The sequence below is a fragment of the Hippoglossus hippoglossus genome, chromosome 20, assembly GCF_009819705.1.
Source record: "Hippoglossus hippoglossus isolate fHipHip1 chromosome 20, fHipHip1.pri, whole genome shotgun sequence".
NCBI classification, from domain to species: Eukaryota; Metazoa; Chordata; class Actinopteri; order Pleuronectiformes; family Pleuronectidae; genus Hippoglossus; species Hippoglossus hippoglossus.
Window position 1 is genome coordinate 10836447 of NC_047170.1, and position 25500 is coordinate 10861946.

General features: G+C 41.5%; 2 protein-coding genes across 3 annotated transcripts in view; one reads left to right on the plus strand and one right to left on the minus strand.

Annotated features, from left to right (window-relative positions):
* Positions 1-482: 482 nt before the first annotated feature.
* On the minus strand, positions 483-7716 carry LOC117753975 (suppressor of cytokine signaling 6). Its single transcript, XM_034572569.1, has 3 exons — positions 7489-7716; positions 6801-6870; positions 483-5557 (listed from the first exon to the last, which is right to left on the minus strand). Exon 3 carries the CDS (start codon positions 5429-5431, stop codon positions 3821-3823), a length of 1611 nt encoding a protein of 536 aa, XP_034428460.1. The 5' UTR covers positions 5432-5557; positions 6801-6870; positions 7489-7716; the 3' UTR covers positions 483-3820.
* A 6316-nt stretch (positions 7717-14032) lies between these two features.
* rttn (rotatin) overlaps positions 14033-25500 on the plus strand; it is a 33260-nt gene continuing 21792 nt past the window's right edge. Inside the window, exons 1-19 of one of the 2 annotated variants that reach the window (XM_034571991.1) lie at positions 14033-14189; positions 14490-14677; positions 15520-15709; positions 15886-15981; positions 16111-16201; positions 16295-16409; positions 19052-19202; positions 19597-19765; positions 20388-20578; positions 20808-20923; positions 21853-22020; positions 22105-22317; positions 22405-22517; positions 22615-22741; positions 23076-23201; positions 23446-23562; positions 24108-24247; positions 24787-24958; positions 25039-25138. In XM_034571991.1, the coding sequence (XP_034427882.1) occupies positions 14159-14189; positions 14490-14677; positions 15520-15709; positions 15886-15981; positions 16111-16201; positions 16295-16409; positions 19052-19202; positions 19597-19765; positions 20388-20578; positions 20808-20923; positions 21853-22020; positions 22105-22317; positions 22405-22517; positions 22615-22741; positions 23076-23201; positions 23446-23562; positions 24108-24247; positions 24787-24958; positions 25039-25138 (2614 nt within the window). In that variant the 5' untranslated portion in view covers positions 14033-14158. The remainder of the gene's footprint in view (positions 14190-14489; positions 14678-15519; positions 15710-15885; positions 15982-16110; positions 16202-16294; positions 16410-19051; positions 19203-19596; positions 19766-20387; positions 20579-20807; positions 20924-21852; positions 22021-22104; positions 22318-22404; positions 22518-22614; positions 22742-23075; positions 23202-23445; positions 23563-24107; positions 24248-24786; positions 24959-25038; positions 25139-25500) is intronic. The other variant, XM_034571992.1, reaches the window with a different exon arrangement.

Sequence of the window (25500 nt, forward strand, 5' to 3'; positions counted from 1 at the left end):
CACAGCAGTTAACAAAGCCTACCTCCTCATCATCATGCAGGCCATGTTTCAGCAGATCCAAGTCCAAACCACCCGACACCATTACCCCACCCCCCGCGTCGTCTCCTCCTCCTCTACAACACAAGAACTCACTCAGTGTTTCTCCAGAGTCGACTTAAAGTGAAGTTAAAGCAAGGTTGGTAGCACTGCCGCTAATCTGTCCCCAGAGTCCCTGCCTCGCTCAGTTGTGTTTAAAGACCTCCCCTAGACTGTCTCCGTAAATTAGGCAACCAGAGCTCTGGGATCAGCTGCCAATTTGTACTCACTGCGGAGTACAATCTTCTTAAGACCCCCATCATCTGATCTATTAACACAGATGCAAGCATGATCAGGCTATTGTTAAGTGCATTAACCAGGCAATGGTATGAATCAACCTCCATGTGCAGCGATGAGCCGGACGTGAGCGATGTGAGAGCGTAAAGAGTTTGAAACAACAACAGAAGTAGAATATAGTTTTTTTTATTTATAATTTATAATTGGCAGATACAAAAAACTCTTGAACTGTATCCAAAATGTGCAATAAATCACTGTTGATTTTTTTCCAAAAGAAAAATACAAAAAGACCATCTACTTTGGAAAGTTGACAGTTGACAACCAATGTAAACTGGAGTGAACTGGTGATTCTACAGAGGGTTTTTCTAATCGCTACTAATGCTCTTTTAACTGACTACAGTTGTTAACAAATTGCAAATCTGCTTTGCTCTCCCAAGATGATAACCAGAGTCATTACGTGTACATACATCTACACCGGTGACATTCTGTTTCCCAACTGTTAAATACAAGAAAGGCAATCATATCCATCAGCAGCACAAATGTGTCTGACACATTTAAATGAAAGAAAAAGTTGTCAAATTGTACCAAGCTGTTCATGTGAGAAAAGGTTAAAAATACAAAACAAAAGAAACAGAAAAAAGAAAAGGGGGCATTTCCAAACAACGTTGTAAACAATTACCTTCATGCACAACAAAAATCGTGGAGCTTGTTAAGTGCTAGACAGCTGTTATCAACAAGCATCGACCTCTGGAATCAAACATCGAAGGCAATAATGCTTAATAATAAACTACTAGTATTAAAAAAAAAAAATCACAGCAGCAACGCCATAAGAAACTGGTTCCTGCTCGTCAAACTCCGATGACCAATTGCAAATTAAAACGGAAATACAATTAAAACAACATTGTATTAAAAAAAAAAAAAAGACTAAAACGTTTTACTTTCACATTTCAAATCAAACACATACACACGCATCCAAAAGAAGTTGTCAAATGAAGTTTACATCCACATTCTTGCCGTGATCCCATTCGCTGACAGCCCATGAGAATTAGCAGAGGCTTAGATATGATGCTGGTGCCTTTACCCTTTATATCCCACAGATATGACAGAAACAAAACAATCTTGACTTCATCTAAACATTTATATGAACACATAAGGACAAATGTGTGACTTTGTTTCTTCTCTTTCTTTTTTCTCAAGATGCCATCTGAAGGACAACTCTTGGCAGGAGAGGATCCAAGTGTGTCGTGGGGGATTTTCAAGTGCAAAAAATGTGTCAATGTAGTTTTTTTTTCATGATTCTCATGCTTTCTGAAACTGGTTTGCAGGCATATAAAATGGATACCTCAAACAAAGCGTACATTCCTTTTGTACAGCCCCCATCCCCCAGATGGCAAATGTCAAAAAAAATAACTCACTGAAAAGAAAACTGCATTTCTTGTACACAGAATGTCCAGCCAATGTTTGTGACAGAGAAAAAAAAACAAAAAACATCCTGTAACACAGCCAAACACATCCTAGATCCTTCATTCCTATACAACTCAAAGCGTTAAAATGCTAAGTCTTTAAACATGCAACACCCTTCAAAGTTCCTATTTTAATTTCTGCTGTGCTAGAATCATGGTGACTTCCTCGGACTAACTAAAACTAGAACTATGCGCTAACAACCTACCTATGTTGTCCGAGAGACCATTTTCCAAATACTTTTAAGGACACTGATGTCAAAAAAGATGCTCATTCATATTGTGAAAAAACAATTCCCTGTCAAAGTATCCATATAAAGCACTTGCGTAGCAACCTGTGTGCTCTTCCCTTTACTCTGGCACAGTAACAGCCTAGAAGCGAGACAATCTGTGGGGTAATGCAGCTCGGTGGCGACAGTGGACGACGTGAACAAGCAATGGCAAAAACTGCTTTTTATCCCAATGTCCTTGAAACCCATATGACACTAATGACGCCATGCAGCCGTGATGGAACTACCGTTACTCCCAGTCTGTGAGGAGGACCGAACCCTTACTTTCCCAAATTCGTTTTGCACCGTTTTTTTGAAATTTCTGTGATCTGGGTTCAGCTCATTGCTGCCATTAAGAGACCAAGACACAGTCATCCCAACAAGCAGATTCAGCTCCACTGACTGCAAATCTGTTTTCAGTTGTGGCGTAATCGAGGGGGCAATTTTCTTTACATATAAACCGTCTTAGGTTAATGCAATTGTGCATTGAACAGCCTGTTACGAGGTGTAGCACTAAAACAACACGGCCGATATGTTCCACCCTCGTACTGTGACATCTCTACTCATTGAGAGTAACTCTACTGTGCCCTTGATTGAGAGTCTTAAAGCCTTTACTACATGCAGATACGAGCATTACACACAGTGACAACGTTGTTGAGCCTGAGCTGCTGTGCGGTTTTTGTAACATTCCTAATGCAGAAAGATTGAACTTTTTAACATTAACATACTTTGAAAACTTCTACACATCAAATCGATGCCGTTTCTACAAACAGCACAACATGAAAATCCAGCATCATTAGTACCTTTAGGCTTGCACATTATATAATGGCTACATGCAGCCATACAATTCAAAGCTACTCTGACAAACTGACATAACTTGGACATGTTTTGCATCAAAATGTTAATGTTGTGGACCCAGTGAACCAATGTGACTGACAGGGATTTTACACTTTCCAAATTGATGTATTTGTAATATGTCTGGTGTAACTTGCCATGACAGAGTCTTTTAATACTTCACAAAGAAAATGCATCCACTGGAAAAGTGGTTGGCTTAAATTCATTAAAGTCTGACAATGGGATGAATGAAATTTGGGGCAAAATAAAGTTTGTTTTTTTAAGTTGGCCATTATCATTTGTTGCAATTTGAACTTTTAACTGCATATTGTGAATGCAGGGTGATGTTCAGGTCATGCTGATAAACATGGTAATGTTGTATAAGCCAAGAAACAATAAGATGCAAAAGACGAACAAACTCAGTCAGTCTGCAGAGAGCCAAACATTTGATTAAAACTTTTCACTGTAGCAACACTATTCCATCCTTGAAACCATCTCTGAAATGTATCATGTAGTGGACGAAATTCGATGATTTTTTCAAATTGATGGTGGAATCTTATTTCTCCTCACTGGCCAAACATATATGCAGATGGCAAACTTCTGAAAATCCACTCTACTTTCCCAACTGGATGTTACACTTAACGGTACATCACAATGCATGCCTAATGTCTACATTTAATGTATGCAACTATGGTAACTTGGCTGTAAACCTCTAGTAAATGTTTGCGATAGATTATGTGCTGGCCTATGTTTCTGGAAGTAGCCTCCTACAACCAGAGAAGAAACCCCAGAACAGTGGAATGGAGGACTAAACAGTCACCTGGACACAAATCAAGAGCCATCGGAACCAATCTTCTCAAAACTGTGGTTGTCTGTAAACCTTGTTTAAATCTCTTAACTGAACACAAAAGTGCAAATTGCTACCACTGTCCTGTGTGTGTGTCCTCAGTAGTGCTTCTCCTGCAGATAATCTTTCATCTTGTTAGGTAAGGGCAGTTTCTGGATTAGGTCTATTCTTGTGTATTGTCTAATGACAAAGCGACAAAGGTACTGCAGGGAGCGCACTTGCATAAACCGAGATACTGGGTTGGTTAGTCTGACTGGGTAGGTTGCAGACCCTGGTAAGCGAGACCTGGAATAGCAAAAGGCTCCAGTCTCTGAGTCTCTGATAGAGTGTTCGATTAAGTCGACAATGGACGTGTGTCCCTCAACGTCGGGCTGCTCGTAGAAGCTGAAGCGCCCATTGGAGTGTTCGATGCGGGTGTGGAGGGTTTTGCCCTGGGACCTGAAACTTAGGCTGAGCAGGTACCTGTCATCTGAGCTGTCTCGAACTAGGAATGAGCCATCAGCCAAGTTGACTAGCTTTTCCTCTGCCTCCCAGCGTGTGATGGGGCCCCAGTACCAGCCCTGCCTTGCCAGCTTCTTCAGCTCCTCCGTCAGGCTGGTAACGACCATTGGCCCGCTACTCTGGACTGATTCATATACCCGACTGACCCCAGGAGCTGAATGTGGGTCAAAGTTGAGGTGATGTCTTACTCTCTCAGCTACCTGGCGGTCTGAAGAACTGAACCCAGAAAAAGTCCTAGGGATATGTCCATTACTTATCATGGGTGGCAGGAGTGGAGAGAGGGGAGGCGGGACCTCTACTCTGGAGCTTTGGAGCATTACACCAGCGGAACCGATGAGAAGACTATTAACTGAGGTTTCCATGAAGAGATCCGGAGGCATTTCACACACCAGTTCATGTTCCTCTTGTCCCTGGTCTGTGTGGAGGGACCCATTGTCTGCTTCAGCCACCACCTCCATAGGAGAGGAGCTGTCCAGGCAGAAAGAGTGGGACCCTTCCGGGTACATTCCCTCATCTAAAGGCATTGTGTACTGGATGTAGTCCTGGGGAGTCAACCCCAGCACCACAGGCACATCATTTTCATCAATATTTAGATGCAGCTCACCGTTTTGAGGCTGCTGGAGATGTTTTAAGGATTCTGCTTGATCCTGAAAGAGCCCTTCCATCTGGAAATCATGAAATTCTTTCCGGACACCATTTAAGCTGGGACTGGGGCTGGGTGAGTGAACCATGGCTTTAACTTTTACCTCCATCTTAATACAGGAATCATCAGAGTTGACTGATCGCAGAGGCCACGGTGAGGGGCTATAATGGTGACTTCGTAAGGATGCAGATCTAAGGGGTCTCTGGGCTTTCCCCTCGGTGAAGCTGATCGGCACAGAGGAGGATGAGAATGTGTCATCATCATCCACTGAGCCTATAGCAGAGGAGCCACCTTTCACTTTCGCCTTCTGCTTGGCAGACAGCCTCCTCTTCAGTGATCCCATCAGGCTCTCACTCTTTGAGCGACCCTTATTCTGACCCCCCTTGTCCTCCTCTAAACCAAGGTCGCAGCCAGCGGGGTCTTTGGTGTAGCAGCCCCCAAAAAGTGACTCTTCCTTCGAAAACTCTGGAGTCACCGAGGGCTGCTGGAGCATGACAAAGTCACCCTCCTCTTTGCCCTTAATGCTGAGGGACTTGCGGATGGTCTTAAGGCTTATCTTCTTCATTCTGACAGGCCCTCCAACGTGGCGGCATGGGATGGCTCTGCTGGTATCCCGATGAAAGTACTATCCACAGTGTCCTCCCATCAGGCCACACAAAACAAGTCATGCATACAATGGAACCATGGAACCCTGCAGAATAAAGAACAACAACACACAAGATTAGATTTTAAGTTCAGTCATAAAACACTCACTTCAGGGAAAAAGGCTGGATTGTACACATTGTGACTCATGACCATTAACACTATGCAAAATCAGAGGACACTGAAAAGATTTAACACAGCATGTTAAACACAATTAAAGCAGTCTCTGGGTATTTCAACAGCAACTAGTTTTGTTGTATTATCTCAGACAGGGTGGCAACTGCTGATTACTTTCATTTTTCAATAATAATGAAAATTGTTTCGTAATTAGACAATTACTCAGTTGGTCTGTAAAATGTGCGACAAGCAGAAAATGAAAACAAACTTATTATTACTAGAATAATTCCCCTAAAGCTCAACATATTGTTATAAAATGTCGTTTTCTCTGACCAACAGTGCCAAAGCCTTCCGACACTCCATTGACCATCACCTTATCAATATACCTACGTTTTAAAAAATCAAGTCCTCACACCTGAGAAGAGTAGATATGAACATTTTAGCCTGAAAAATCACTAACACAATTAATAGTTTATTAAAATAGCTGGATATTCTGTCTGGTGATCAACTTATCATTTCAGCTCTTAACTCTATGCAGTGCAACTGATTAAAAGGAAAAGATTTTCAATGAATACATTCAAGTTTTAATCTGACCGTCTTTACATCAATGTAATCCATGCGATCATGGCACCTAGGTGGACGTAATAAAGGGACCAACTTACATAATCATGAGTAAAAATCTTTGTTTATTATCTGGTTGCACATCCTTAGTAACCATAGACTTGTTGTGGCTTAGACATCAACATCTGCTTGGCTATTCCCTGGTGATGCTCTGTGCTACTGTCACTACTCAGCCCTTAGAGCTCCTTGATCGTTACAGATGGGTGTTCAGGATCACTTCCATGCCTCATTGTTTACAACTCCTCTTGAATATAAAAGGCTGCAGCTCCTACACAGCTCTGTCAATGGAAATACAACCACTTGCCGATCGGCTGAAAGCAAGCACATGTGCATCACTGTGATTATTTCAGTAAATAAGCCATTTCCTAGGCTGCTGTCCAAAGACTCTCTGACCACACTGACTTTAAGTCGTGGTTTGATTTAAATAAATGTCTGTCACTGCATTTACATCTGTCAAATAGACTCAGCTCCGGGCAAACAAGACCGAAACAGTCTGTGGAGACACTTGGATAAAGCTGCTTGATAATCAAGACAGCTGCAATGTGATTACTCACCATTATGTGCAGGAAAATGGTGACTCAGTTGGATGGGTCAAGTTCCACTTCCACCACCTTTCATGTGATGCTGTGGGGGGGGAAAGGACAGCTCGTTTGAAAACGTCCACGAGTCTGATTAACGTGGGATTTCTTACACGAGAGGAAAACGCGTTGTAAGCATCTGTATCACCACTTCAAAACAACCGGGGTTGACACAATTACACCAACGTTAGCCAGGGTTGTCCTGACCTGACGAGGCCCACTGACACAACAGCATGCCTCTAGCTTGGCTACTGTCTGCTAGCATGCGCCTTTAAAAAAACAACACAATACAACTACAAGTTCCGATCACTTTCTAATTTAATAAAAACGAGCTGTTACGACAACGAGCCACGAAACACGCGTATCCACTTCAGCCATCCCATTTAACAGTGGTGGGCTTGCTTGTATGCTAACACGAAGCGGCTAACAGCCATTTAGATTGTTAGCATATCCCCTTACATGGTGCATTTAAAACCCTACACACAGTGCACATTGTGTAGTCGTTGTATTGTAGAGTTTGAGGGAAATAACCCCGGGGTGTTGGCATCTGTCCTGGGCAGCACGTTCACTAAAAGCGTCGCTACTTGACGATTGTTGGCTAATGTTAGCTTACCACCTCAGGCTAGCTTTGTTAGCGTTGTGCTACCGAAAACATTGGCGTTACCTTTGCTCTACTCAGCTCCTGCGCTCGAAGGGAAGCATCCAGCGGCTCGTCTGTCCCGATCCAGAGGTTTTCCTGAACGTGTCGAGCACAACGACACGATAAGGTGTCATCTCGGAGCCTGGGCTCGGCTAACACCTGGTAGCTCTGTGGCCTCTTCCTTTCTTCCTTTGTTGCCTGTTGAATTGTGGGAGCAGATTCGGAGGCAGCGAATCAGCCTCAGAGCAGCCACAGCAACTTTCACATCCACACACAGGAGAAAGCATGTCTATCATAACAATACAAATCATAATGATAAGAGGAAGAAGAGGGAGAGGAAGAAGAACGATAACAATAACGAGTAACAGTATAATAACAGTAACAATAATAATAATAACAACAACACAAATAAATAATAATAATTCAATACACTTCACCTAATCTGTAAATTGTTTCACAAATAAAATAATAATATTGCAAATAGTCTGTTCTGCAAATAAGACAATATGAGTACTATTAATAATTAGTAATATTTTCATATTGGTCGATATTGACAATTATCATGATAAATGTCACATTGTTATTTGTTTTAAATTTAAAGAAAGATTTTTGCTCCTGAATCTGAGGTAGATAAATTATATGTGATACCGCTGTGCTGGCACAATACATAAGCAATAAATCAATATATATATATTAGACTTTTGTTGTATTGCTATTGATGCAAATTATATTGCGATAATTAATATATTGCTGATATTGTTAGCCCTAGTTAGAAAAAACATTTCTTCTCTCTGGGTTAGAGAAATAATTTGTATTCACATAAAGCTCAGCAAAAAGGACAGCACCACTAACACCTCCATAAATAGCCACCATTCATATACTGTGTATATATATATATATATATATATATATATATATATATATATATAACGGGGCTGCTCACTCAGTAACGGGGCTGCTCACTCAGTTACTCAAAGTAGAAAGATGTGGTCATACTGGGCAGCTCTCGGTCCCACACATTGAGCAATGTGTTGCAAAAACCAAACATCCTCTGTGAAAACTAATGACATAAACAAGACATATGACAATGGCCAACACAAAGACTGTATTGATCTTTCTAATCTACTGCCAGCTGCATACATATACATGTCTCTGTGTACATACAGACATGTCCTAAATACAGCCATATACATGCTTTATTTTGTTTTGATAAAAACAATTGTAAAGATGTATCTTTGGCAACCTATATGCTCTTAACTATACTGTACGTATAGAGCGTGCTACATTACACATGATGCCACCACTTTGAACAATATCCCATCAACATTCAAAGAAGTGTTGTGTTAGAAGTGGAAATTAATATGTAGCAGCACAATACTGGAAAAGAAAATTGACTGGATATTATCAACTGCACAACTTAGAATAGGACAAAGTCTATTCAGCTCACTCACAAAAGCAGATACAAAATCTAGCTTTCTTTGAAACATTGACTATTGACTCAAATATTGACTATTTCTACAAATGACTATATTATTATGCATATACATACTGCTGCACTCCCTCAGAGAGCATTTAAAAATGCACAATCCAAATAATCTGGCCTTTTCATAAGGAGGCTGTATGGGAAGATTAAGTGTGACACAGGTGGCATTTCTGATAAAGAGCGATTCTTTTCTTAATTCTCCTAAACCACAAATATGCCGTCCAGTCTTTGACCCAATCTGTTGTGACTCAATCGTTTCTCATAGTGCAACGTAACCAAATAGCTTGAAACTTCTAATATAGATCAAATAATCTGCTTGTTGCATTCAACCTGCTGTATAGTGGTTGATTTAGATGACAAGCTTTGTATGCAGCATGTAAAGCAGAAATTAAAACAAATCAGGAATAAGCTCTTTCTCATTTGTATTCCAGAAACATCAAGTTAGCTCTCCAAGTATTTTCAAGTATTTGATGCAGCAACTAAAACTTGAACTCTGAAATGATACATTGGTCGCCTAATTAGTGTCAGTATTGTTTTAAAGTAGAATGTGTTTACCACTGCCGGGCTAATTTGGCCCGTACACCGAACATTACATTGTTTTTTCCACACTGTCAAGTGTATGGCAGTCCTCTCCCAACCTGCTTAGGGCAGCTGCGTGCAGACAGGCTCTATGCAAAGACTCTAATTACCGAGCCCTATTAGGGTTGATCAGGCTGCTTTCACTTGATGCGTTGGCACAGGAGGGAAGGGCTGCATGGTGGAGGAAAAAAAAAAGAAGCAGGAGGGGGTTGGGTGGCAGCACTTAGATACAGCGGCGAGGACATCGGAGAGCAGTGGATGAAATTTCTCTACCATCTAAATTAGACCCGACAAACAAAGTTTGGTCTGACATTTGTTGCCGCACAGTAAGAACAAGTAAACATTCAGCTGAGGGCACAACCCAGTCTCTTTTATTATGACAGGGTAAACAGATCAAATCGTTTTTAATAGGAGGACATAAAGGAAATCTTCCTCTAATAAGTCTGACAGGAATTGAGGATCTGCGTGACCACAGATCACAACCTCTAAACGCCTCTGGAGCATCTCTGTCTCTCAAAAAATCATCACTGTGATAGAATTTGAGTTTATGTAAACACACAACTCAAAATACTGAATCTCAAGTAAAGGGGGAGTTTGCAGCCACGGAGCGGGCCCCCCTGTTTAATGAGATACCTCTACATGAGGGGAGGCTCACCGCGTTTCATCTTAATTTCAAATGAATGCTGCATCAGCCATAAATTATTTGCACAATATGTCCGCGCTCGCCTCAGCTCAACTCAGTCTTCTGACTCCAATCTGTTGCCGACGTTTTGTCTGGGGGGGGCCCCTCGGTGCCCACCCTCATATCCTCAACACTTTCAGCAGAGCGGAAGACGGGTACAGCAGGCGTGTCAAACAGTGACGGGGCCACTGGGACCACTTGGGCTTTTGTTTCGGCAGTGACTGTGGAATAACAATTAAGGGTTCGCATCAAAAATGCGGTCTGAGCGTTTGCGGCAGGGACGGCGTCCGCACCTGTGCCTCCTTCTTTTCTTCCTCTCAGTTTCAGCAGATTTCCTTTTTTGCGTTGTTTGAAAATGAAGTGACCAATGGCTAAATCAGCCCTTGGTGTCATTTCCTCCCCTCCTGCTTAGCTAAGAGGTCTTTAAAGATGCATTCGTTACACCAGCTGTGTACACATACAATGTAATGACTCAGCGATACAGACTTGAACTCAGTCCAAACTGCTGTCTGGTTAAAATAAAGAATAACTTGTCTGTGCTTGCTCCAGTTCTTGGAGTTTGTCATAACGTCACCCTTGATTTCACGTTATTAATTCTCCTCGTACCTCCTTGCAGTTTGTTGCCATATGCGGACTTGAATTTTGGGCAATAACACTAGTGACAAGATTAATTCGCTGATTTGACCTTGCTTCATGCATCAATAGTCATAAGGGCAACAACCGGTGTTTTTGCAGCAGCTCTTGTTAAACATTTGGTGAGACATGGATTAATTCTATTTACATTCACTTTTAAAATCCCATGAAAGAGCTTGAGAAATATAAGAGGAAGCGGTTAGAAAAGGGGAAGGGGAAGTTCCACCAACTCAGTACATGTTTTGAAATAATCACTATGGGTACAAGGAAAATGTTGATATTCTTTGAAATGTGAAATATAAGGTGTGATGGCCCTCCCCACCTAAGTTATTTTGCAACAGTCTTTGTGATTTTGCTCCAAGTTTTCAACTAATGCGTAAAAACCTCTGGCTCCCTTCAAATGTCTCCAAAAATGAAATGTGCATAAGTAGTTTAGTGCTCCATGACCTCTGTCCACGTTTCGTGACAAAGACTCAAAATGTAGCTGTGAGTCCAGAGACTGAGAAGCTTCGAGGGTGAATCTGGATTTACATTATTTAAATTGGAATGATTTCCACTCAGGGATCAGAAATACATTCATGAACGGCCTTAGGTGGTTTCTGACATATGAGTAATTCAGACTGTTAAATAACTGATTGACTCATGTGATTTACATTGTTGAAGATCCTGAAGCAGTATTTATTAACAGATGAAAGTACAAAACCCCTTTGAGCTCAATGTGCATTTACATAAAGTAGCTCAGAGTTACAATGTAATGAATGAAGGGAGTGGTAAATTGTATATATTTATATAGCACTTTTCTATTCTTGATGACCACTCAAAGTGTCATTCAACCATTCCCACACGTTCAAAAAGTCTATTTCACATCACTCAAACACTTATGCCAATTTGGGATTCAGTGTCACTGAATGAGGGAAACTAGATCGAACCACAGACCTTCTAAAAAGTGGATGACCCGCTCTACCTCCTCAGCCTCAGCAACAAACACATCTGACAGTTATGGGAAAAGCATTTCCCTGATTTAGAAATGTACAGAGCTAAATGACATAAACCTTACCCTGCATTTTCATTAATTTAAAGTGACATTTAGCTTCTTGTCGGCATCTGACTCTAACAAATGAATCCCTGCAGTGGCTGTCCAATAAATGATTATAAGACTCAACAGGTATAGAGAACTCCTAGTCTGAATTAGTGTTTCTGTTTGTGTTTTTGCTTCAGGTAGAAAAAGGCCTCCTCAGTTGTTTGGATGTCGGAGCTCTCACTCTGTGCTCTTGTACATCTGTAGAATGTCAAAAAACATTCATATAAACTCAGTCCTATATACTCTATGAGAGGCCGGGGGAAGAGGGAAACATTTTTTAACCTCCACAGGTCAATGGCGCCTTTGGCAGGTCCATCAATATGACTTGTGTTGTGCAGAAAACCTTTGTTCCAACCCACAAAACCGTATTTAAAATTCTGGTCGAGATGCAAAGGTTTCCAAACACTGCACATCACACAAAGCTGAAGGTGTGTGTGTGTGTGTGTAACGATTTTCAATTTAGTGTAATGGTAAAGCTATAGAAAAACATGGGGATATGTGGCTTGCTATGCATTAAATGAGATATATGAAGCTCTACAACAAAGTGATGTATAAGTGATGTCGTCAAAGACTGTGAGAAAAAAGCTGTGTCTACATTTGAAGCCACTTAAAGAGAAACCGATGGAATATGTTGGTACAAAATGTCCCTAAAACAGTCAGGCATGAATTTTTGTTTCCCTTTTAACTCTTAAAGAACCGAGGTGACAAAGAACATACCGTCCACGGCCAAATTAATTATGGGCTGAAATCCCCCCAGAATTCTCAAAAGCCGTGTGATCATATAATTGTCGTATCAAATTATCATTCGCTAAGTTAGTTAATTATCACCCTGTCGGCTGATCATATCCACATCACATCTCGAGTGTGAGATCGCGTGGAGTTAGATTAATTTACACACAGAGTATAAAAATAAATTATGCCTGCATTTGTTAAGGGGCGATGCACATCAAATCCGATTTTTTTGAGAATATCAATGTTTGATAAGATTACTTTAATGACAGGATAATGTGGCTCGCAGTCAAAACTTCACTCAACGTGTCAGCATTGCAAAAGCCGCCATTGATTTTGAAACACGCTTTGAAACACGGATGATCCCGGCCAGAGAAATCGCTTTAGCGTGTTTACACAGTGTTTCAGAAGATCAGATGAGAGTTGTGTTCCGCTCTCATGTGGCACACTTTCATAAGTCGTGCTGAAAGGAAAGGATATCGTGGGATAGGATTTTCTGAGGGTATAATTGGATCAATTGTGATTTAGGGTTCGGGTTATCAATCACTTTTATTATCAAAAGTTTCAAAATGTACATAGGTCAATTTAAAAGATTTTATAGAAAAAGTGAGGCAACATAAAAACCACCATAGTCACAAGACAATGGCAAAAAAAAGGGCAAAAGTCACATTAAGAAACAAATGAATTAGAAAATAAAATGTTAACAAATGAAAATAAAGTAAATACACTGATCATGTGGATCCCTTTATCGCCATGATTTTCCATCTTTTAATGGATGCATTAATGGTACGAAGCCTACGTAATGCAATCATGTCAACATGGACCAGAGTCTCAAAGGAATTAAAGATCTTATGTCATCATATGCCTTCTGGGTGGTTTCGGTAACTGCTACTTAGCTTTGTGTTTGGGAAATGTAGAGTATTTCTACACTGTATTACTGCACTGTTTATAAATATAATCATTGCAGAAATACATGAAAGATGTTGCACTGTTTATAAATATAACCAGTGAAATCTTTGTGAGAAGTTCTGCACTGTTTATATATAAATTTATCTATGAAAATGTCTGCACTGTTTGAAAATATAATCAGTGAAGGTATAAATTAAAAAGTTCAGCTCCGTTTTGAAATCCAATAATAATTACAAATGCATATACAAAGTTCTGAACTGTTTAGAAATATAACAATTACAGAAGTACATGAAAACTTGTCCACAAATATAATCAGTGCAGATATTTATTAAAGGTGCTGCCCTGTTTATAAATCTAATAATTGTAGATATCCACGAATGTCTCACTTTATAAATACAATCCAGTTTGAGAGTCACTGTCTCTGCAGCACAGACGCGGCTCTTGAACGCAGCCCGCTCGCGAACAGGAAGTGCAGTGACGTTGGCGCGGTCGTTGAAAACAAACCCGGGCACAGACGGTGTTGACATGACACCTGACAAACCTCGAGAGTAGCTGAAGCTTTGTTTTAACCACAGGGGAAACTAAACACACACTGGACATGGAGCTATCTCCCCTCATTAAGAAAATAGGTAGGCTAACTTTGCTGCTAAGTTCATTAGCTGTGCACCAGGGTGCTAACTTCACCTGAACTTATCAACAAAAGGTGTTGCATGTTAGCTCACAGCAGCACTTCCCCTCATATCGTTTTAATGTGAGCTGTTAGCTAGCTGTTTTTGCTTTGTGTGTAGAGCAAAACAACGCTAACGTTAGCTAACTTCCTTGCACTTTCACCAAAATGCTAACCGGCTAATTAACAACAAAAGTTTGCTGAAGCTGCCTCAGTGTGTGTGTCCTACCATCCTAACGGTGTGTTTTTCTACAAACCGCAGCTCACTCGCTGGTGGAGATACGCGTTCGGGCGCTGAAGAGCATCATCTCCAAGCTGGACCACTCCCTGATCTCCGTCTGCGACATCGTCCAGGAGAAGATGCTGTTCGTGTATCTGCTGGAGTGGTTTAATTTCCCCGAGGTGCCGATGCAAGAGCAGGTCCTGGAGCTGCTCACCACCCTGTCAAAGGTGGACAACTATGTGATATGGCCAAAATATATGAATATTAGTTTATATAATATCCATAACTATAATAATTAATGTGGCATTACTATTTCTTATTTGTCTTATCTTATTTCGATATAATTCTGACAGGACAGCATATTCAACAGCTGATGCTATAAATGTGTAGCCCAGGAAAATATAATAATAATAATAATAATAATAATAATAATAATAGGCATTTTATTTTACTTTGCCTTTCCAGACACCCAAGGACACCTTACAATATATCGTGAATAAACACCTGCACAATCTCAGGAAAACCAAACATTAAAAACAGATTTATAGGAGACATAAAAATGTCAATAAAACATACTGTATGTAACACAAGATTAATTAAAACGAATATTTACAGTACATGAATACATGAACACAAGAGGGACTAAAAGTAAAGCATAAGGTTAAAATCGGATTAGTGAAGAATAGATATGTTTTATCTATGGTAGGCTGATCTAAGCAGATGTATGTTGAGTTGTGATTTGAACAGTCCAGTAGAGTCCAGTGCATGTGGGGTGGCAGAGTGCTCCAGTTGTAGGCTGTGGGAACCCAAAGTGCTGAGTTTACATTCGAGGCAGAGAGAAGACGAAGAGCGCAGGGCACGGGAAGGGGTGTAGGGATGGACAAGGTCCATCAGGTATGGGTGGTCTGTGTCAGACAAATGATCAGGGCCATAAACGCAACAAGGTCTGCCCAGTGTCATTTCGGTGCAAACACACGTCCTAATGGCTGCGATAGTGCTTCACTTTACATTACTGTGAACAATATATTTTCCATTTCATGACTATTTACTTTTTCATTTGGCTCCCCAGCATCCGAGTGCAGCCCAGATGCTCAGAGACGTCGGGGCGGTGGACTTCCTCACTCAGCTGTCTCCTAACGTGGAGCCCAGACTGCGAGCTGTCATCAGTGGAACCCTGGACCAGCTGTTCCAGCTGCCTGAGCTTCTCCACAGCAGAACAATGGTCTACTCGCATGGACCACGTGATGCAGCTCTGACAGGTGTTACAAGTTGAGCCAAATATTTGTTTGTGGTTCGAGTCTGACTTCTGCATATTAATAAATGTTCATAATCCTATGTTGGAGGAAGGTGGGATGTAGAGTGTACTTTTACTTATTCATCAAATGTTTGCAAGTTATGAAAGTCTTTTTAATCAAATCGGATGTCTCCTCTTTAGCTCCGACTGTTGTTCCACCTGAAGATTTTCCTAAAATGGGCTATTTCCACAAGAGTATGCCAGCTCGTACAGAAGTTCCACCTCACAAGATCCCAGGTGCCAGTATTTTTGAAAACATCTCAAGATTTTTAATGTGCTTGGTTTAATCTTCAAGTTTACTTCTTATTTTTTCCCCAAAGGCAAAGTATCATATTTCACCCCTAAAATCTTAATTTTGGTTTTCAGTGCACGAGTCTGTGAGATGTCTGAAGTTTTCTGTGTTTCCATGGCTGACTTTGACAAACACAGACAGACACATACTTTCATCCAATGAGAGGTGAGAGACAATACATGTCAATATCCAAAAAATTATAATATATGCCTAACGATGATTAATGGAATATTACCTGATTTAATTATATTTAAACAGTTCCCTAAGGAGCAACAACCCAAACTTGGTGCGAACCACATGCGATCTTCTGTGCGATGTCATTATGCAGGACTTTCCTCCAGAGATCTTCCTGCAGAGGCCAAGTATTGTAAAGGTACCGTCACACTGCCATGTTCTGTGTGAAAAACAAAGAGATGTATCTATACTGATATATTTATGGTATGTAAAGAACAAGCCTAAAACTGTAGCAGACAGAGTTTTAGGTTTTTAGGTATGTTCAGGTTGAGCGGTCGTTTAGTGATCAGAAGGTTCCTGGTTAAATCCCTGGCACCTCCAGAGTCTGTCCAAATGTCCCTGAGCAAGACAATGAACTCTTTACTGCTCCTGATACTGTGTCATTAATGTATGAATGTGTATGAATGAATGGGTGAATAATACCCACATTGTAAAGGGCTTTGCGTTGTCAGCAGGCAAGAAAAGCAAAATTTAAATGGAGTAGGACCATTAACATTGTGCTATAATGGTTGCAGTTCCTTTTATCAGCTTTCACAGGTTTGATGTCACGCTATAACAGGTCATGTCAAAATGACAGCCATTTTTATCATGTTCAGGAACACTGCACTTACTAGAGACGACTCTACACCTGCATATTCATGTAATTATCAAATAGCAGCAGTGAACAAGATCAAGCAGACACAGGTCAGGAGCTTCAGTTAATGTTGGGTGATGGGCAGAGCGTGATTAATGGTACCTGACAGGCTGGTTTGAGTTTTTCTAAAACTGTTGATCCCTCCTAAATTTCCCACATTAGAGTCTTGAGTGTTTATTTATAATAGGGCGATAATCAAAAAACATCCAGTTCTGAAGGCAGAGACACCTTGTTGATGAGGGACATCAGTGAAGAATGGCCATGCTGGTTGGTGCTGACAGAAATGCTGTGGTAACTCAGATAACCTCTCTTTAATACTGGTCAGCAGAACGGCATCTCAGAAGGAACACGTCAAAACTTGAGGCGGATGGTCTTCTTCAGCTGTTCCACTACTGTCAGCCATTAACAGAAATCTGAGGTGGCAGTGGACAAAACTGGACAGATGAGGACTGGAAACTGGTTTGATAAGTCTGGATTTCTGTTGAGGCTGCAGATGGTGAAGAGTGAGCAGCAGGAATCCACGGAACCAACCTGCCTTGTGTCCAGGCTGCTGGTGGTGTAATGGTATAGGGATTTTTTTTCCCTGACACTCTTTGGGCTCCTTAGTACCAATGAATCACTCTTTGAATGCCACAGCATGTCTAGGTATTGTTGCTGATCATGTGGATCCCTTTATTGCCATGATTTGACATCTTTTAATGGATGCATTAATGGTGTGAAGCCTACGTTATGCAATCATGTCAACATGGACCAGAGTCTCAAAGGATTTCTTCTAATATCTTGTGGAATCCATGACACAAAGAAATAATACTGTTTTTAGAGCAAGGGAGGTGATGCTGATTATAACCATCAGTGCCGGCCGTATATTTCTACGTTGACAGTGTTCAAAACAAATCCCTTTCACTTGATGGAAAATTTGAACTGTCTTTACTTAAAAATACAGCTTGTTGCGGACCCCAAAACTACACACTTGTTCAACGTGGGTTTCCACAGAGACAAAATAAAAGACGTCATTGAATATTTCCAGGGTTTGTCTATTTTTCCCCCTGATTTTCAACAGTTTCAACTGTTATTCCCAATCCTTCACATCAATTAGATGTAGTGTATTGTTTTGAGGGGCTAGCGTGACCACCTCATAATGGATTTATGGGATGGTCACTCTGGCCATTGTCAACATAATAACCTGTCAAATAGCGCCCTTGAACAAAACACCAATTTATAATTCAGTGTCCCTGATCCTGCAGGAGGTTGAGGAGGCCTCTGGAGGTTTAGTTTGCTTGAGCAGGCACAAGATTGCTGTGAGGATAAGAGTTTGGTCCTGATGTACCTCATGCATGGTGTGAAAGTCCTCGGTGGAAGGTTTTAAGCTTCTATCCTCTTAAGGTCTTCTTAGAAATCAGAGATTCTATGGAAATGGAGGCGTTCTAACTGTTATTTTGACTTTGGAGGAATTTTAAAAGCTCTGTCTTGTAGATTAGAAGGTCAGTGTGCTTGTGTGCAGTTAGTGTAACTGAACTAATCTAATACACAGACCCATTCAACAGATCTGCTCTCTCCCCATCTTTATGAAAAGTGGTTTCACATGTATTTACAATTTTTGTGTCAGCAACATCTGAGTCTTCAGGCGATATCATGTTGCCCCGATGAACCGCTGTAAACATTATTATTGTGTTAATTGAGCATTGCATTATACTACATTGATCTCAGGCCAGTATTAGCATACTGTCACCCAGCAGTCAAAAACAAATCATTAGGGGAAAGTACTTTTCCTCTCATGGCTTTACTTGCCCCTACTTTGAGTTACTAGAGCCATTAAGCTAAATTAAAAGACTTGTATTTAGAGACGTGACATCATTAGCAACAGAGGGCAGGAAATCTGAACTTGGAACAAATTGCTGCTTCAATAATTCAATTCCTCCTGCCCTTTTTATTGAGTGAACTTTATTACGACTTTTCCATCACTGTTCGAGTTAAGCTCCTGTTTATACACAGTTTTTTTTACATTGATTGTCTCAGCTTCGGCTCTGATTTTCTTTTTCTAAATGAGAAAGAATATTTACCCAATTCCAGCAATATCCTAAGTGGATATTACTGGTTTTATTCCTGACTCACAGTATTATATCACCTCTACTATCCTGTGTTTTCAGAACCTTCTTTCCCTATTGAGGGGGGGTGCTGGTAAAGGTGAGCCGAGCTACCTCCACTTGCAGGCTGTCTCCTGCCTGCGGCAGCTTTGTGCAGGGCTAAGGAGGAGACTGCGCTTTCATCAAGATCCAAGCTTCTACTCTACAAAGCAAGGTAGCATGCAGTAGGAGTTATATGTCAGATTTGTAGGTCTTTTAACAGGTATTTTTTAATGCTGATAGCAGAGGATTACAGTAGTAATAAATACTTTTGCATGCTTATTTTATTCCTGCACATACTTATGAAGCCACAATCACCCAGTTGCACTTAAGACAATTGTTGAAATCATTTTCAATCCAGTTCAGTTGTTTTACATTTTTCAGGTATGTACAAAATACTAAATATTTTATTTTATTTATCAGCTACATTTTCCTATTAAAGATGATGTAAGAAATTAAAATAGATTTGAATTGAATTGTATCCATATGTTAACATCATCATCATTTCATTTTCCTCGCTGCATTAATCGTTCAATTATGTACCTTTTGCTCCGTTGTGTGGCTGTTAGATCCAGTGTCCCAGAATTCCTCCTTCTCCTACTCCCAGGAGGTGCGGGGGACCCAGCGTTCCAATGCCTCCTCCCCAGGGGGAGAGTGCTCTCCCCGACCCTCTGTGGTGGGACGCACGGGCCAAAGAGCCAGGGGAGATGGCCAAGATGGGGATGTAGCTTCCAACAGGTGTGTGTGTGTGTGTGTGTGTGTGTGTGTGTGGGTGTGGGTGTGTGTGTGTGTGTGTGTAAAAAATGAAATGATGAAAATAAACTGCATCTGTCTCTCTGTAAGTCATTAGTAATCATGTTGAGTGAGGGCTCAGTTTGGCTTCTGAGTTGTAAGTGATATTATTTTAGATCTGTATATCTCCTTCTTTTTGCAGAGAAAAGGTTTATTTGGTGTGCTTCACTATTGTATTCAATGCTGTTCATCAGACCTTACATATCACAAGAGAGTCTTATACTTTTTGAAAACTTGTGCGCAGTAGGGTTTTTTGTGTGGCTTTGATAATGACAAAATTGCGAGTGACACCAGCAACCCGCACATGAAGATAAAACAACGTGAGGAAGGCTGTGGAGGATTTAATTCCGTCTTTATGAATATGAATAACACCAGGAGCCCTCTAGCGGCTGGTCTGCGGTGTTGAAAAATCACTTCTGATTCCCGTGATGGCATATTCGTTTTTTTTTTTTTTTTTAAGATCCATCCCTATACGGCTCATACGTCATTCCCTGTATTTGAGCGGTCCAAGCCCAGATCAGGAATTTACAGTTGTCTCCTTCTCCTCTCCTGTCTGTGATTCACCCAGTGGCAGCTCGAACAGGGGTGGAGCTGCAACCCAGGCCCCCAGGCAGACGGCCCAGTCACCTGCAGATACGGCCCATCTGGAGCTTCCTGACCTGGGGGCGGAAGATGTCCTGGAGCTGCAGTTACAGCAGCTCACTCTGGCCCAGTTCACGGTTTCCATCATGGAGCATGCTATACCGCTTCTTAAGACAGGTAGGAGTCTTTGTAGTTGTTTTAATAACAGGGGAAGGGAGCAGATTTTTCTAAAATATACAAATCAATGATCACTGTCTGTTACTCCCCCTTTTTTTGTTTGAGATATTGCAAATATCCACTCATCCGTTTCCCTTCATTGATGCTACCCTATCAGCAATTATTTGATCTTGTCAAACCCACCCACCCCCCCCCCCCTCTCACACTCCCTTTCTCTCTTCTTTCTCAGAGGGTTCGCATGTGTTCCATCGTGTTCTGGGGCTGCTCTGTGACGCCATCCTCCTGCTCGGGGACAGCGTGTGTGAGCTGGTCTGGGACGATCGCAGCCTGGTGGGGATGGAGCTGGCAAGTCAAAACACGGCTCATGACAGCCTCTTATGTAGATGAATGGATACACTTCACTGAAAAGGGGAACTGGGTTGGCCGTCAGACAATTTGCCACAGACACACAGGCATACGGTACTCAACTGTCAAGGAGAACTGTAGGCAATTGATTGAGCTGAATGAATTATATAAGGTTACAAAGGCTTTCTGCTGGTTACAAAGAGCCCCTCACACGTACATGCACACCTCTTGGCTGTACCCCTGGGTTTATCTGAGCAGAATTGTTGGCTTAGTAAATGTCTCTATTTATTCTGTGCAGAAAGTCCACACAATGAAATGTATCAAGTTGTTGTGTGTTTTTTTTCCCTTTACCATGCAGAATCATTTGTTATCCTCCCTGACTGTTTAAAGAGTATGTTCCTCTGCAGGGGGACTTATACACTTGTCAAGCCCAGGCCCCTCTTGGCCCTCTGCTGTTTAATACATGGCCAGAGACGTGCAGCCTGAGAACTGTTTTGTCATCTTTATGTGGAGAGCAGCTTTTCTGTGCCAGACCTCTAGGTTCTTCCTCTGGGAATGGGCCGAACTGTTCACGCCATCCACAGCAAAGCACAGGACGTCTACTGCCCCCTGCTGGTGCTTACCTCCCATTGTTCGTTCTCTGCTCACAGAATAAAGTGGCTGAGAATAGATTGTCCCAATTTATTCATACTGAGATAGGGTGGATCTGTATCTCGTCCCAAAATAACTCTGAAATCTGATTACATTCAATTCCTAACCTCTGGAACGAACAATTTTTCTCCTTGGCTCTCAGCCAGTAGCTGTGCGTCAGTGTGTGTCTGTGAATATGAACACGCACGTGATGCGAGTACATGTGCACGTGTCTGTGTGTTTGTTTGTGTGGTGCGTGTGTGTTCTTTTGTCTACATTTCTGTCTCTTTGTATTTCAGAAGGAGAAGCTGCAAGCCTTTATGGAGTTATTGGGCGATATCCTGAGCTACCATCAGAGCCACCCAGCAGACATTCCTCACAGCGCTCAGATTCACCACAGAATGGCTTACACAGGCACGGCCATATTTACCATTAAACTCCTACAGACCATCCTCCCTCCTGAGAAGGTGCGTATGTGCCTCTTTGACCAAATCTGTTGTAACTTGTTTGACTTCATAAAGATTAGAAATTAAAGTTCTTTCCTCGCGCAGGCTGGTGACAATCTCCCAGAAAGCACTGCGACAGCTGTATTCCATCTATGCTTGGACACATCTTTGGGGAGTTTATTCCCCAGCGTGCAAGAGACAGCAGTAGCTTACTTGGAGCAGGTGAACTCTGACCACCACGACCTCTACTCGAGGGTGACCCGTGCTGCCCTCTGGATGGAGTCCACTTGCAACTTTCTCAAAGAAGCACAAGCTGAGGTATAGATAGAAACCTTCATTTCTTGAGGAAAACCTTCATGGAATGTGACTGGTAATATTAATTCCTTTATTTATTTCTTCACCAAGGGAGAAAAAAACTGGTTGGAGTTACTGGAGCTGGCAGACCAGGCCATCGACGGCCTCCCGTTTCACCAGCACTTACCCATCGTCAAAGAATGTGTTCACATCTGCTCTTACCTGTAAGATACTGGAAAAATCCTCTTTTTTTTGTATTGTAAAGTCAGTCATTTCTTATCCTGTGTCTCAATACTGCATCTTTTGGTCGTCCATCACTAGGTGGAGGTTTGATCAGCCTAGCCCGCTTCTCCAGACAGAGAGCCAGAAACTTCTCCTCAAGCTGCTGTCTCATCCTTTACCGTCCGTCAAGACGGATACGTACACATGCGCACTCAACCTGGTCAAGGTCAGAGCAAGCCATTTTATTGACAGTGTTTAAAGTGTTTAAATAAAGTGTTTAAATAACTGCACAGGTTTCGTGGCTAACGTGTACCAGAGCAATAATATGAGTCTGTTTAAGTAGATAAGTAGGATGAAGATGGATGAATCAAGCATCTTTGACAGTCTGCTGTGAAAAAAACCCTCTTGACATTTGAAATCAGTCTTCCTGTTCTTTCTACCAAGCACTGTCTAGAGTGCATGGTTACATTTAAAGTGAATTGGAGCTCTCTGTGCATGCACAAGTGAGAGGATAGCGACACTTCATGGTGTGCGTTTGTGTGATTTACATACACCCATAGGACTGCGTTGGCATCCAGAATGTGTCACGACAGCAAAAAGGAGCCTGTGATGCAATCAACTTCCTGCTCCACCACAGAGTGCTCTATGAATTAAGTGCGTTTGGACTCCAGGACTCTGCAGAAAAAGTAGGTTATTATTGGTACTTATTAGAACCTTCATTCTGGCCAGCTCTTTAGTATGCTAGTTTACTTAAGGATTTTAAGGAATAAATGCTGTACAATGCAGAATAAAGGTACTGGGATTGTGCTAAAATGTCAGGGTTCACCGGTGTCACGTCATCTAGATGTTTGAAAGTCTATCATTTACTGTACCTGTTGGCAAATGTCTTCTCAGCAGCTGTGAATTCCGCACTTTACCTGTGATCTATAGGTGAACGTGGCTGCCAAGGATATCCTGCTATTCCTGCTCAAGGGACGATTGATGATGACAGCATCAACCTGGGACAGATTCAACGAGGCACTTTACCCGGTCATGCCCATATTGCAGGTGTTGTGCTCTCGTGGAGGCTCTGTTTCATTTGTACCGGCAACTGCAGAGCTCATAAAGCAGCATCACATTTGGAAGTTATTACATTATATTAATGGAGCGGGGAGGGGTATGTTCTCCGCAATCAAAACAACTGTGATCAAAAGTGCAATTTAAGCGCTCTTGGGCCACAAAGACTGCATATTGAGCTGCCAGTGAGAAAAATTTAGTTATTCTCTCATTTACATATTCTGTGTTATATTGTTTCCTTTTTGAGTGGAAAAAAACAAGCTTTTATTAATTGTTCAGTTTCAGGCAACAGAAAGCCTGGAAATTCTTCATGAATATACATGAGATTTTGACTAGGCTGTCAAGTGTGATTTAATTCAAGGAGGCCATTCAGAGATGGGCCCGCCATGTCAACAAGAGACGAAATGAAACCACCCGTAATCAAAGCGATGCATATTTTATTTACTGTTGCGCTGCTTAGCTGGAATTCCCCATTGTTTGCTCCATTGTCTGCAAACACAGTGTGAGAACTGTGTGTGTCTGTGTGTGTGTGGCAGGGTTATGCCGGCACCGAAGAGTCACTGGGTAACTGCGTCCTGCTGATAAGTGACACGTCGGACGTGACAAGAGACAACGTGTTTCCAAGCTCAGCCAAACTAAAAGCAGCACTCCGTCTCCTTTTCACGAAACAGCCTGCGTGAGTTTAGGTCTTTTTTTGTTGTTGTCTGTGTTTGTATTTGTGCGTCGCTGTGTTTGTTTGTGGGTTGTGTGCCTGCCCAGATGTGTGTGTGCGTAACAGGAATGTTTGTGTAAGCGTGATATTTTTTTGAGACTCAAACAAACTCTGGAGAGTGAACATTTTGTCTTACAACACTTGTGATGGACATGTTACCACTGTCTTTTGCTTGTCAGGTAGTGTGCACATCAAGTCATCTAAATGCTCAGTGAGGACTGTGTTGAACAGTCAGTCTGTCCCAGGCCATGAATATTGATAGAGATGGAAATTAACAGTAGACACTGGGCAGCAGACAAGCTCTCGCACATTTTGGCAACAGACAGATTTGTCTAATAATAGATGTGTCTGTCATTTTGATGCTGTATTTAAAAAGTCAGGAAAGGCTGGTAACATTTTCAACTATGTATCAGAGCTTAAACATAGATTAAAAAGCTGGTTTATCAAGTAAATGTTGTTTTTAAGTCAGTATGCTTTTCAGTGAAATGTTCTCCTCCAAACAGTGTGAGAACAGCAGCAGCGCAACAAGTCATTCCTCACCTAACCAACGCTGATGAAGCTAAAACAGTCAGACAAGACCAGGATCAACCGGTGATCTCCATGCTGCCCAGTCTCTACTGTGTCAGAAATCCTTTGGACATCTCACTGGACACAAACAGCAAGTCTGTCCTCAAGGTATGAATCTACAAACATAGATAGAAGGACACTCTTTAAACAGAAATACGTGTTTACTTAACGTGTTGAACTGTGGCCAGGTGGAGTCGGTGGAGAAGCTGTTTTGTATCCTGTCCTCAGACACTGTCGACATCTCTCTGAAAAGATCGGCAGCCGGGCAGCTGTCTGTGGTGCTGCAAGGTGAGTTAATCGTAAAAGAGAATAGAGAAAATAATTATAATTTAATATTAAATACAGGGATTACACTTTCCAACAGCTGTATATTGGTCATACAAACGTCATTTATGTCTCATCCCAATAGCTTGATATTCCATGATGTAGTTTAGTGTCTAAATTGTCAACAGTATGAAAAGAGGTTAAAATGCCTGATTGTTGAATTGTAGAATACATTTTATCTACTTGATAAGATCAAGAAAAACATTAAACATTTTTGTGATACACAAGTGAAAGATCTCCTTGTGAGAAAACAACATTTTGCAGCAGCGTGGCACAGAGCTTGTGCCATCATACCACCATATGTTTTAGACAAGCACGGGAAGCAA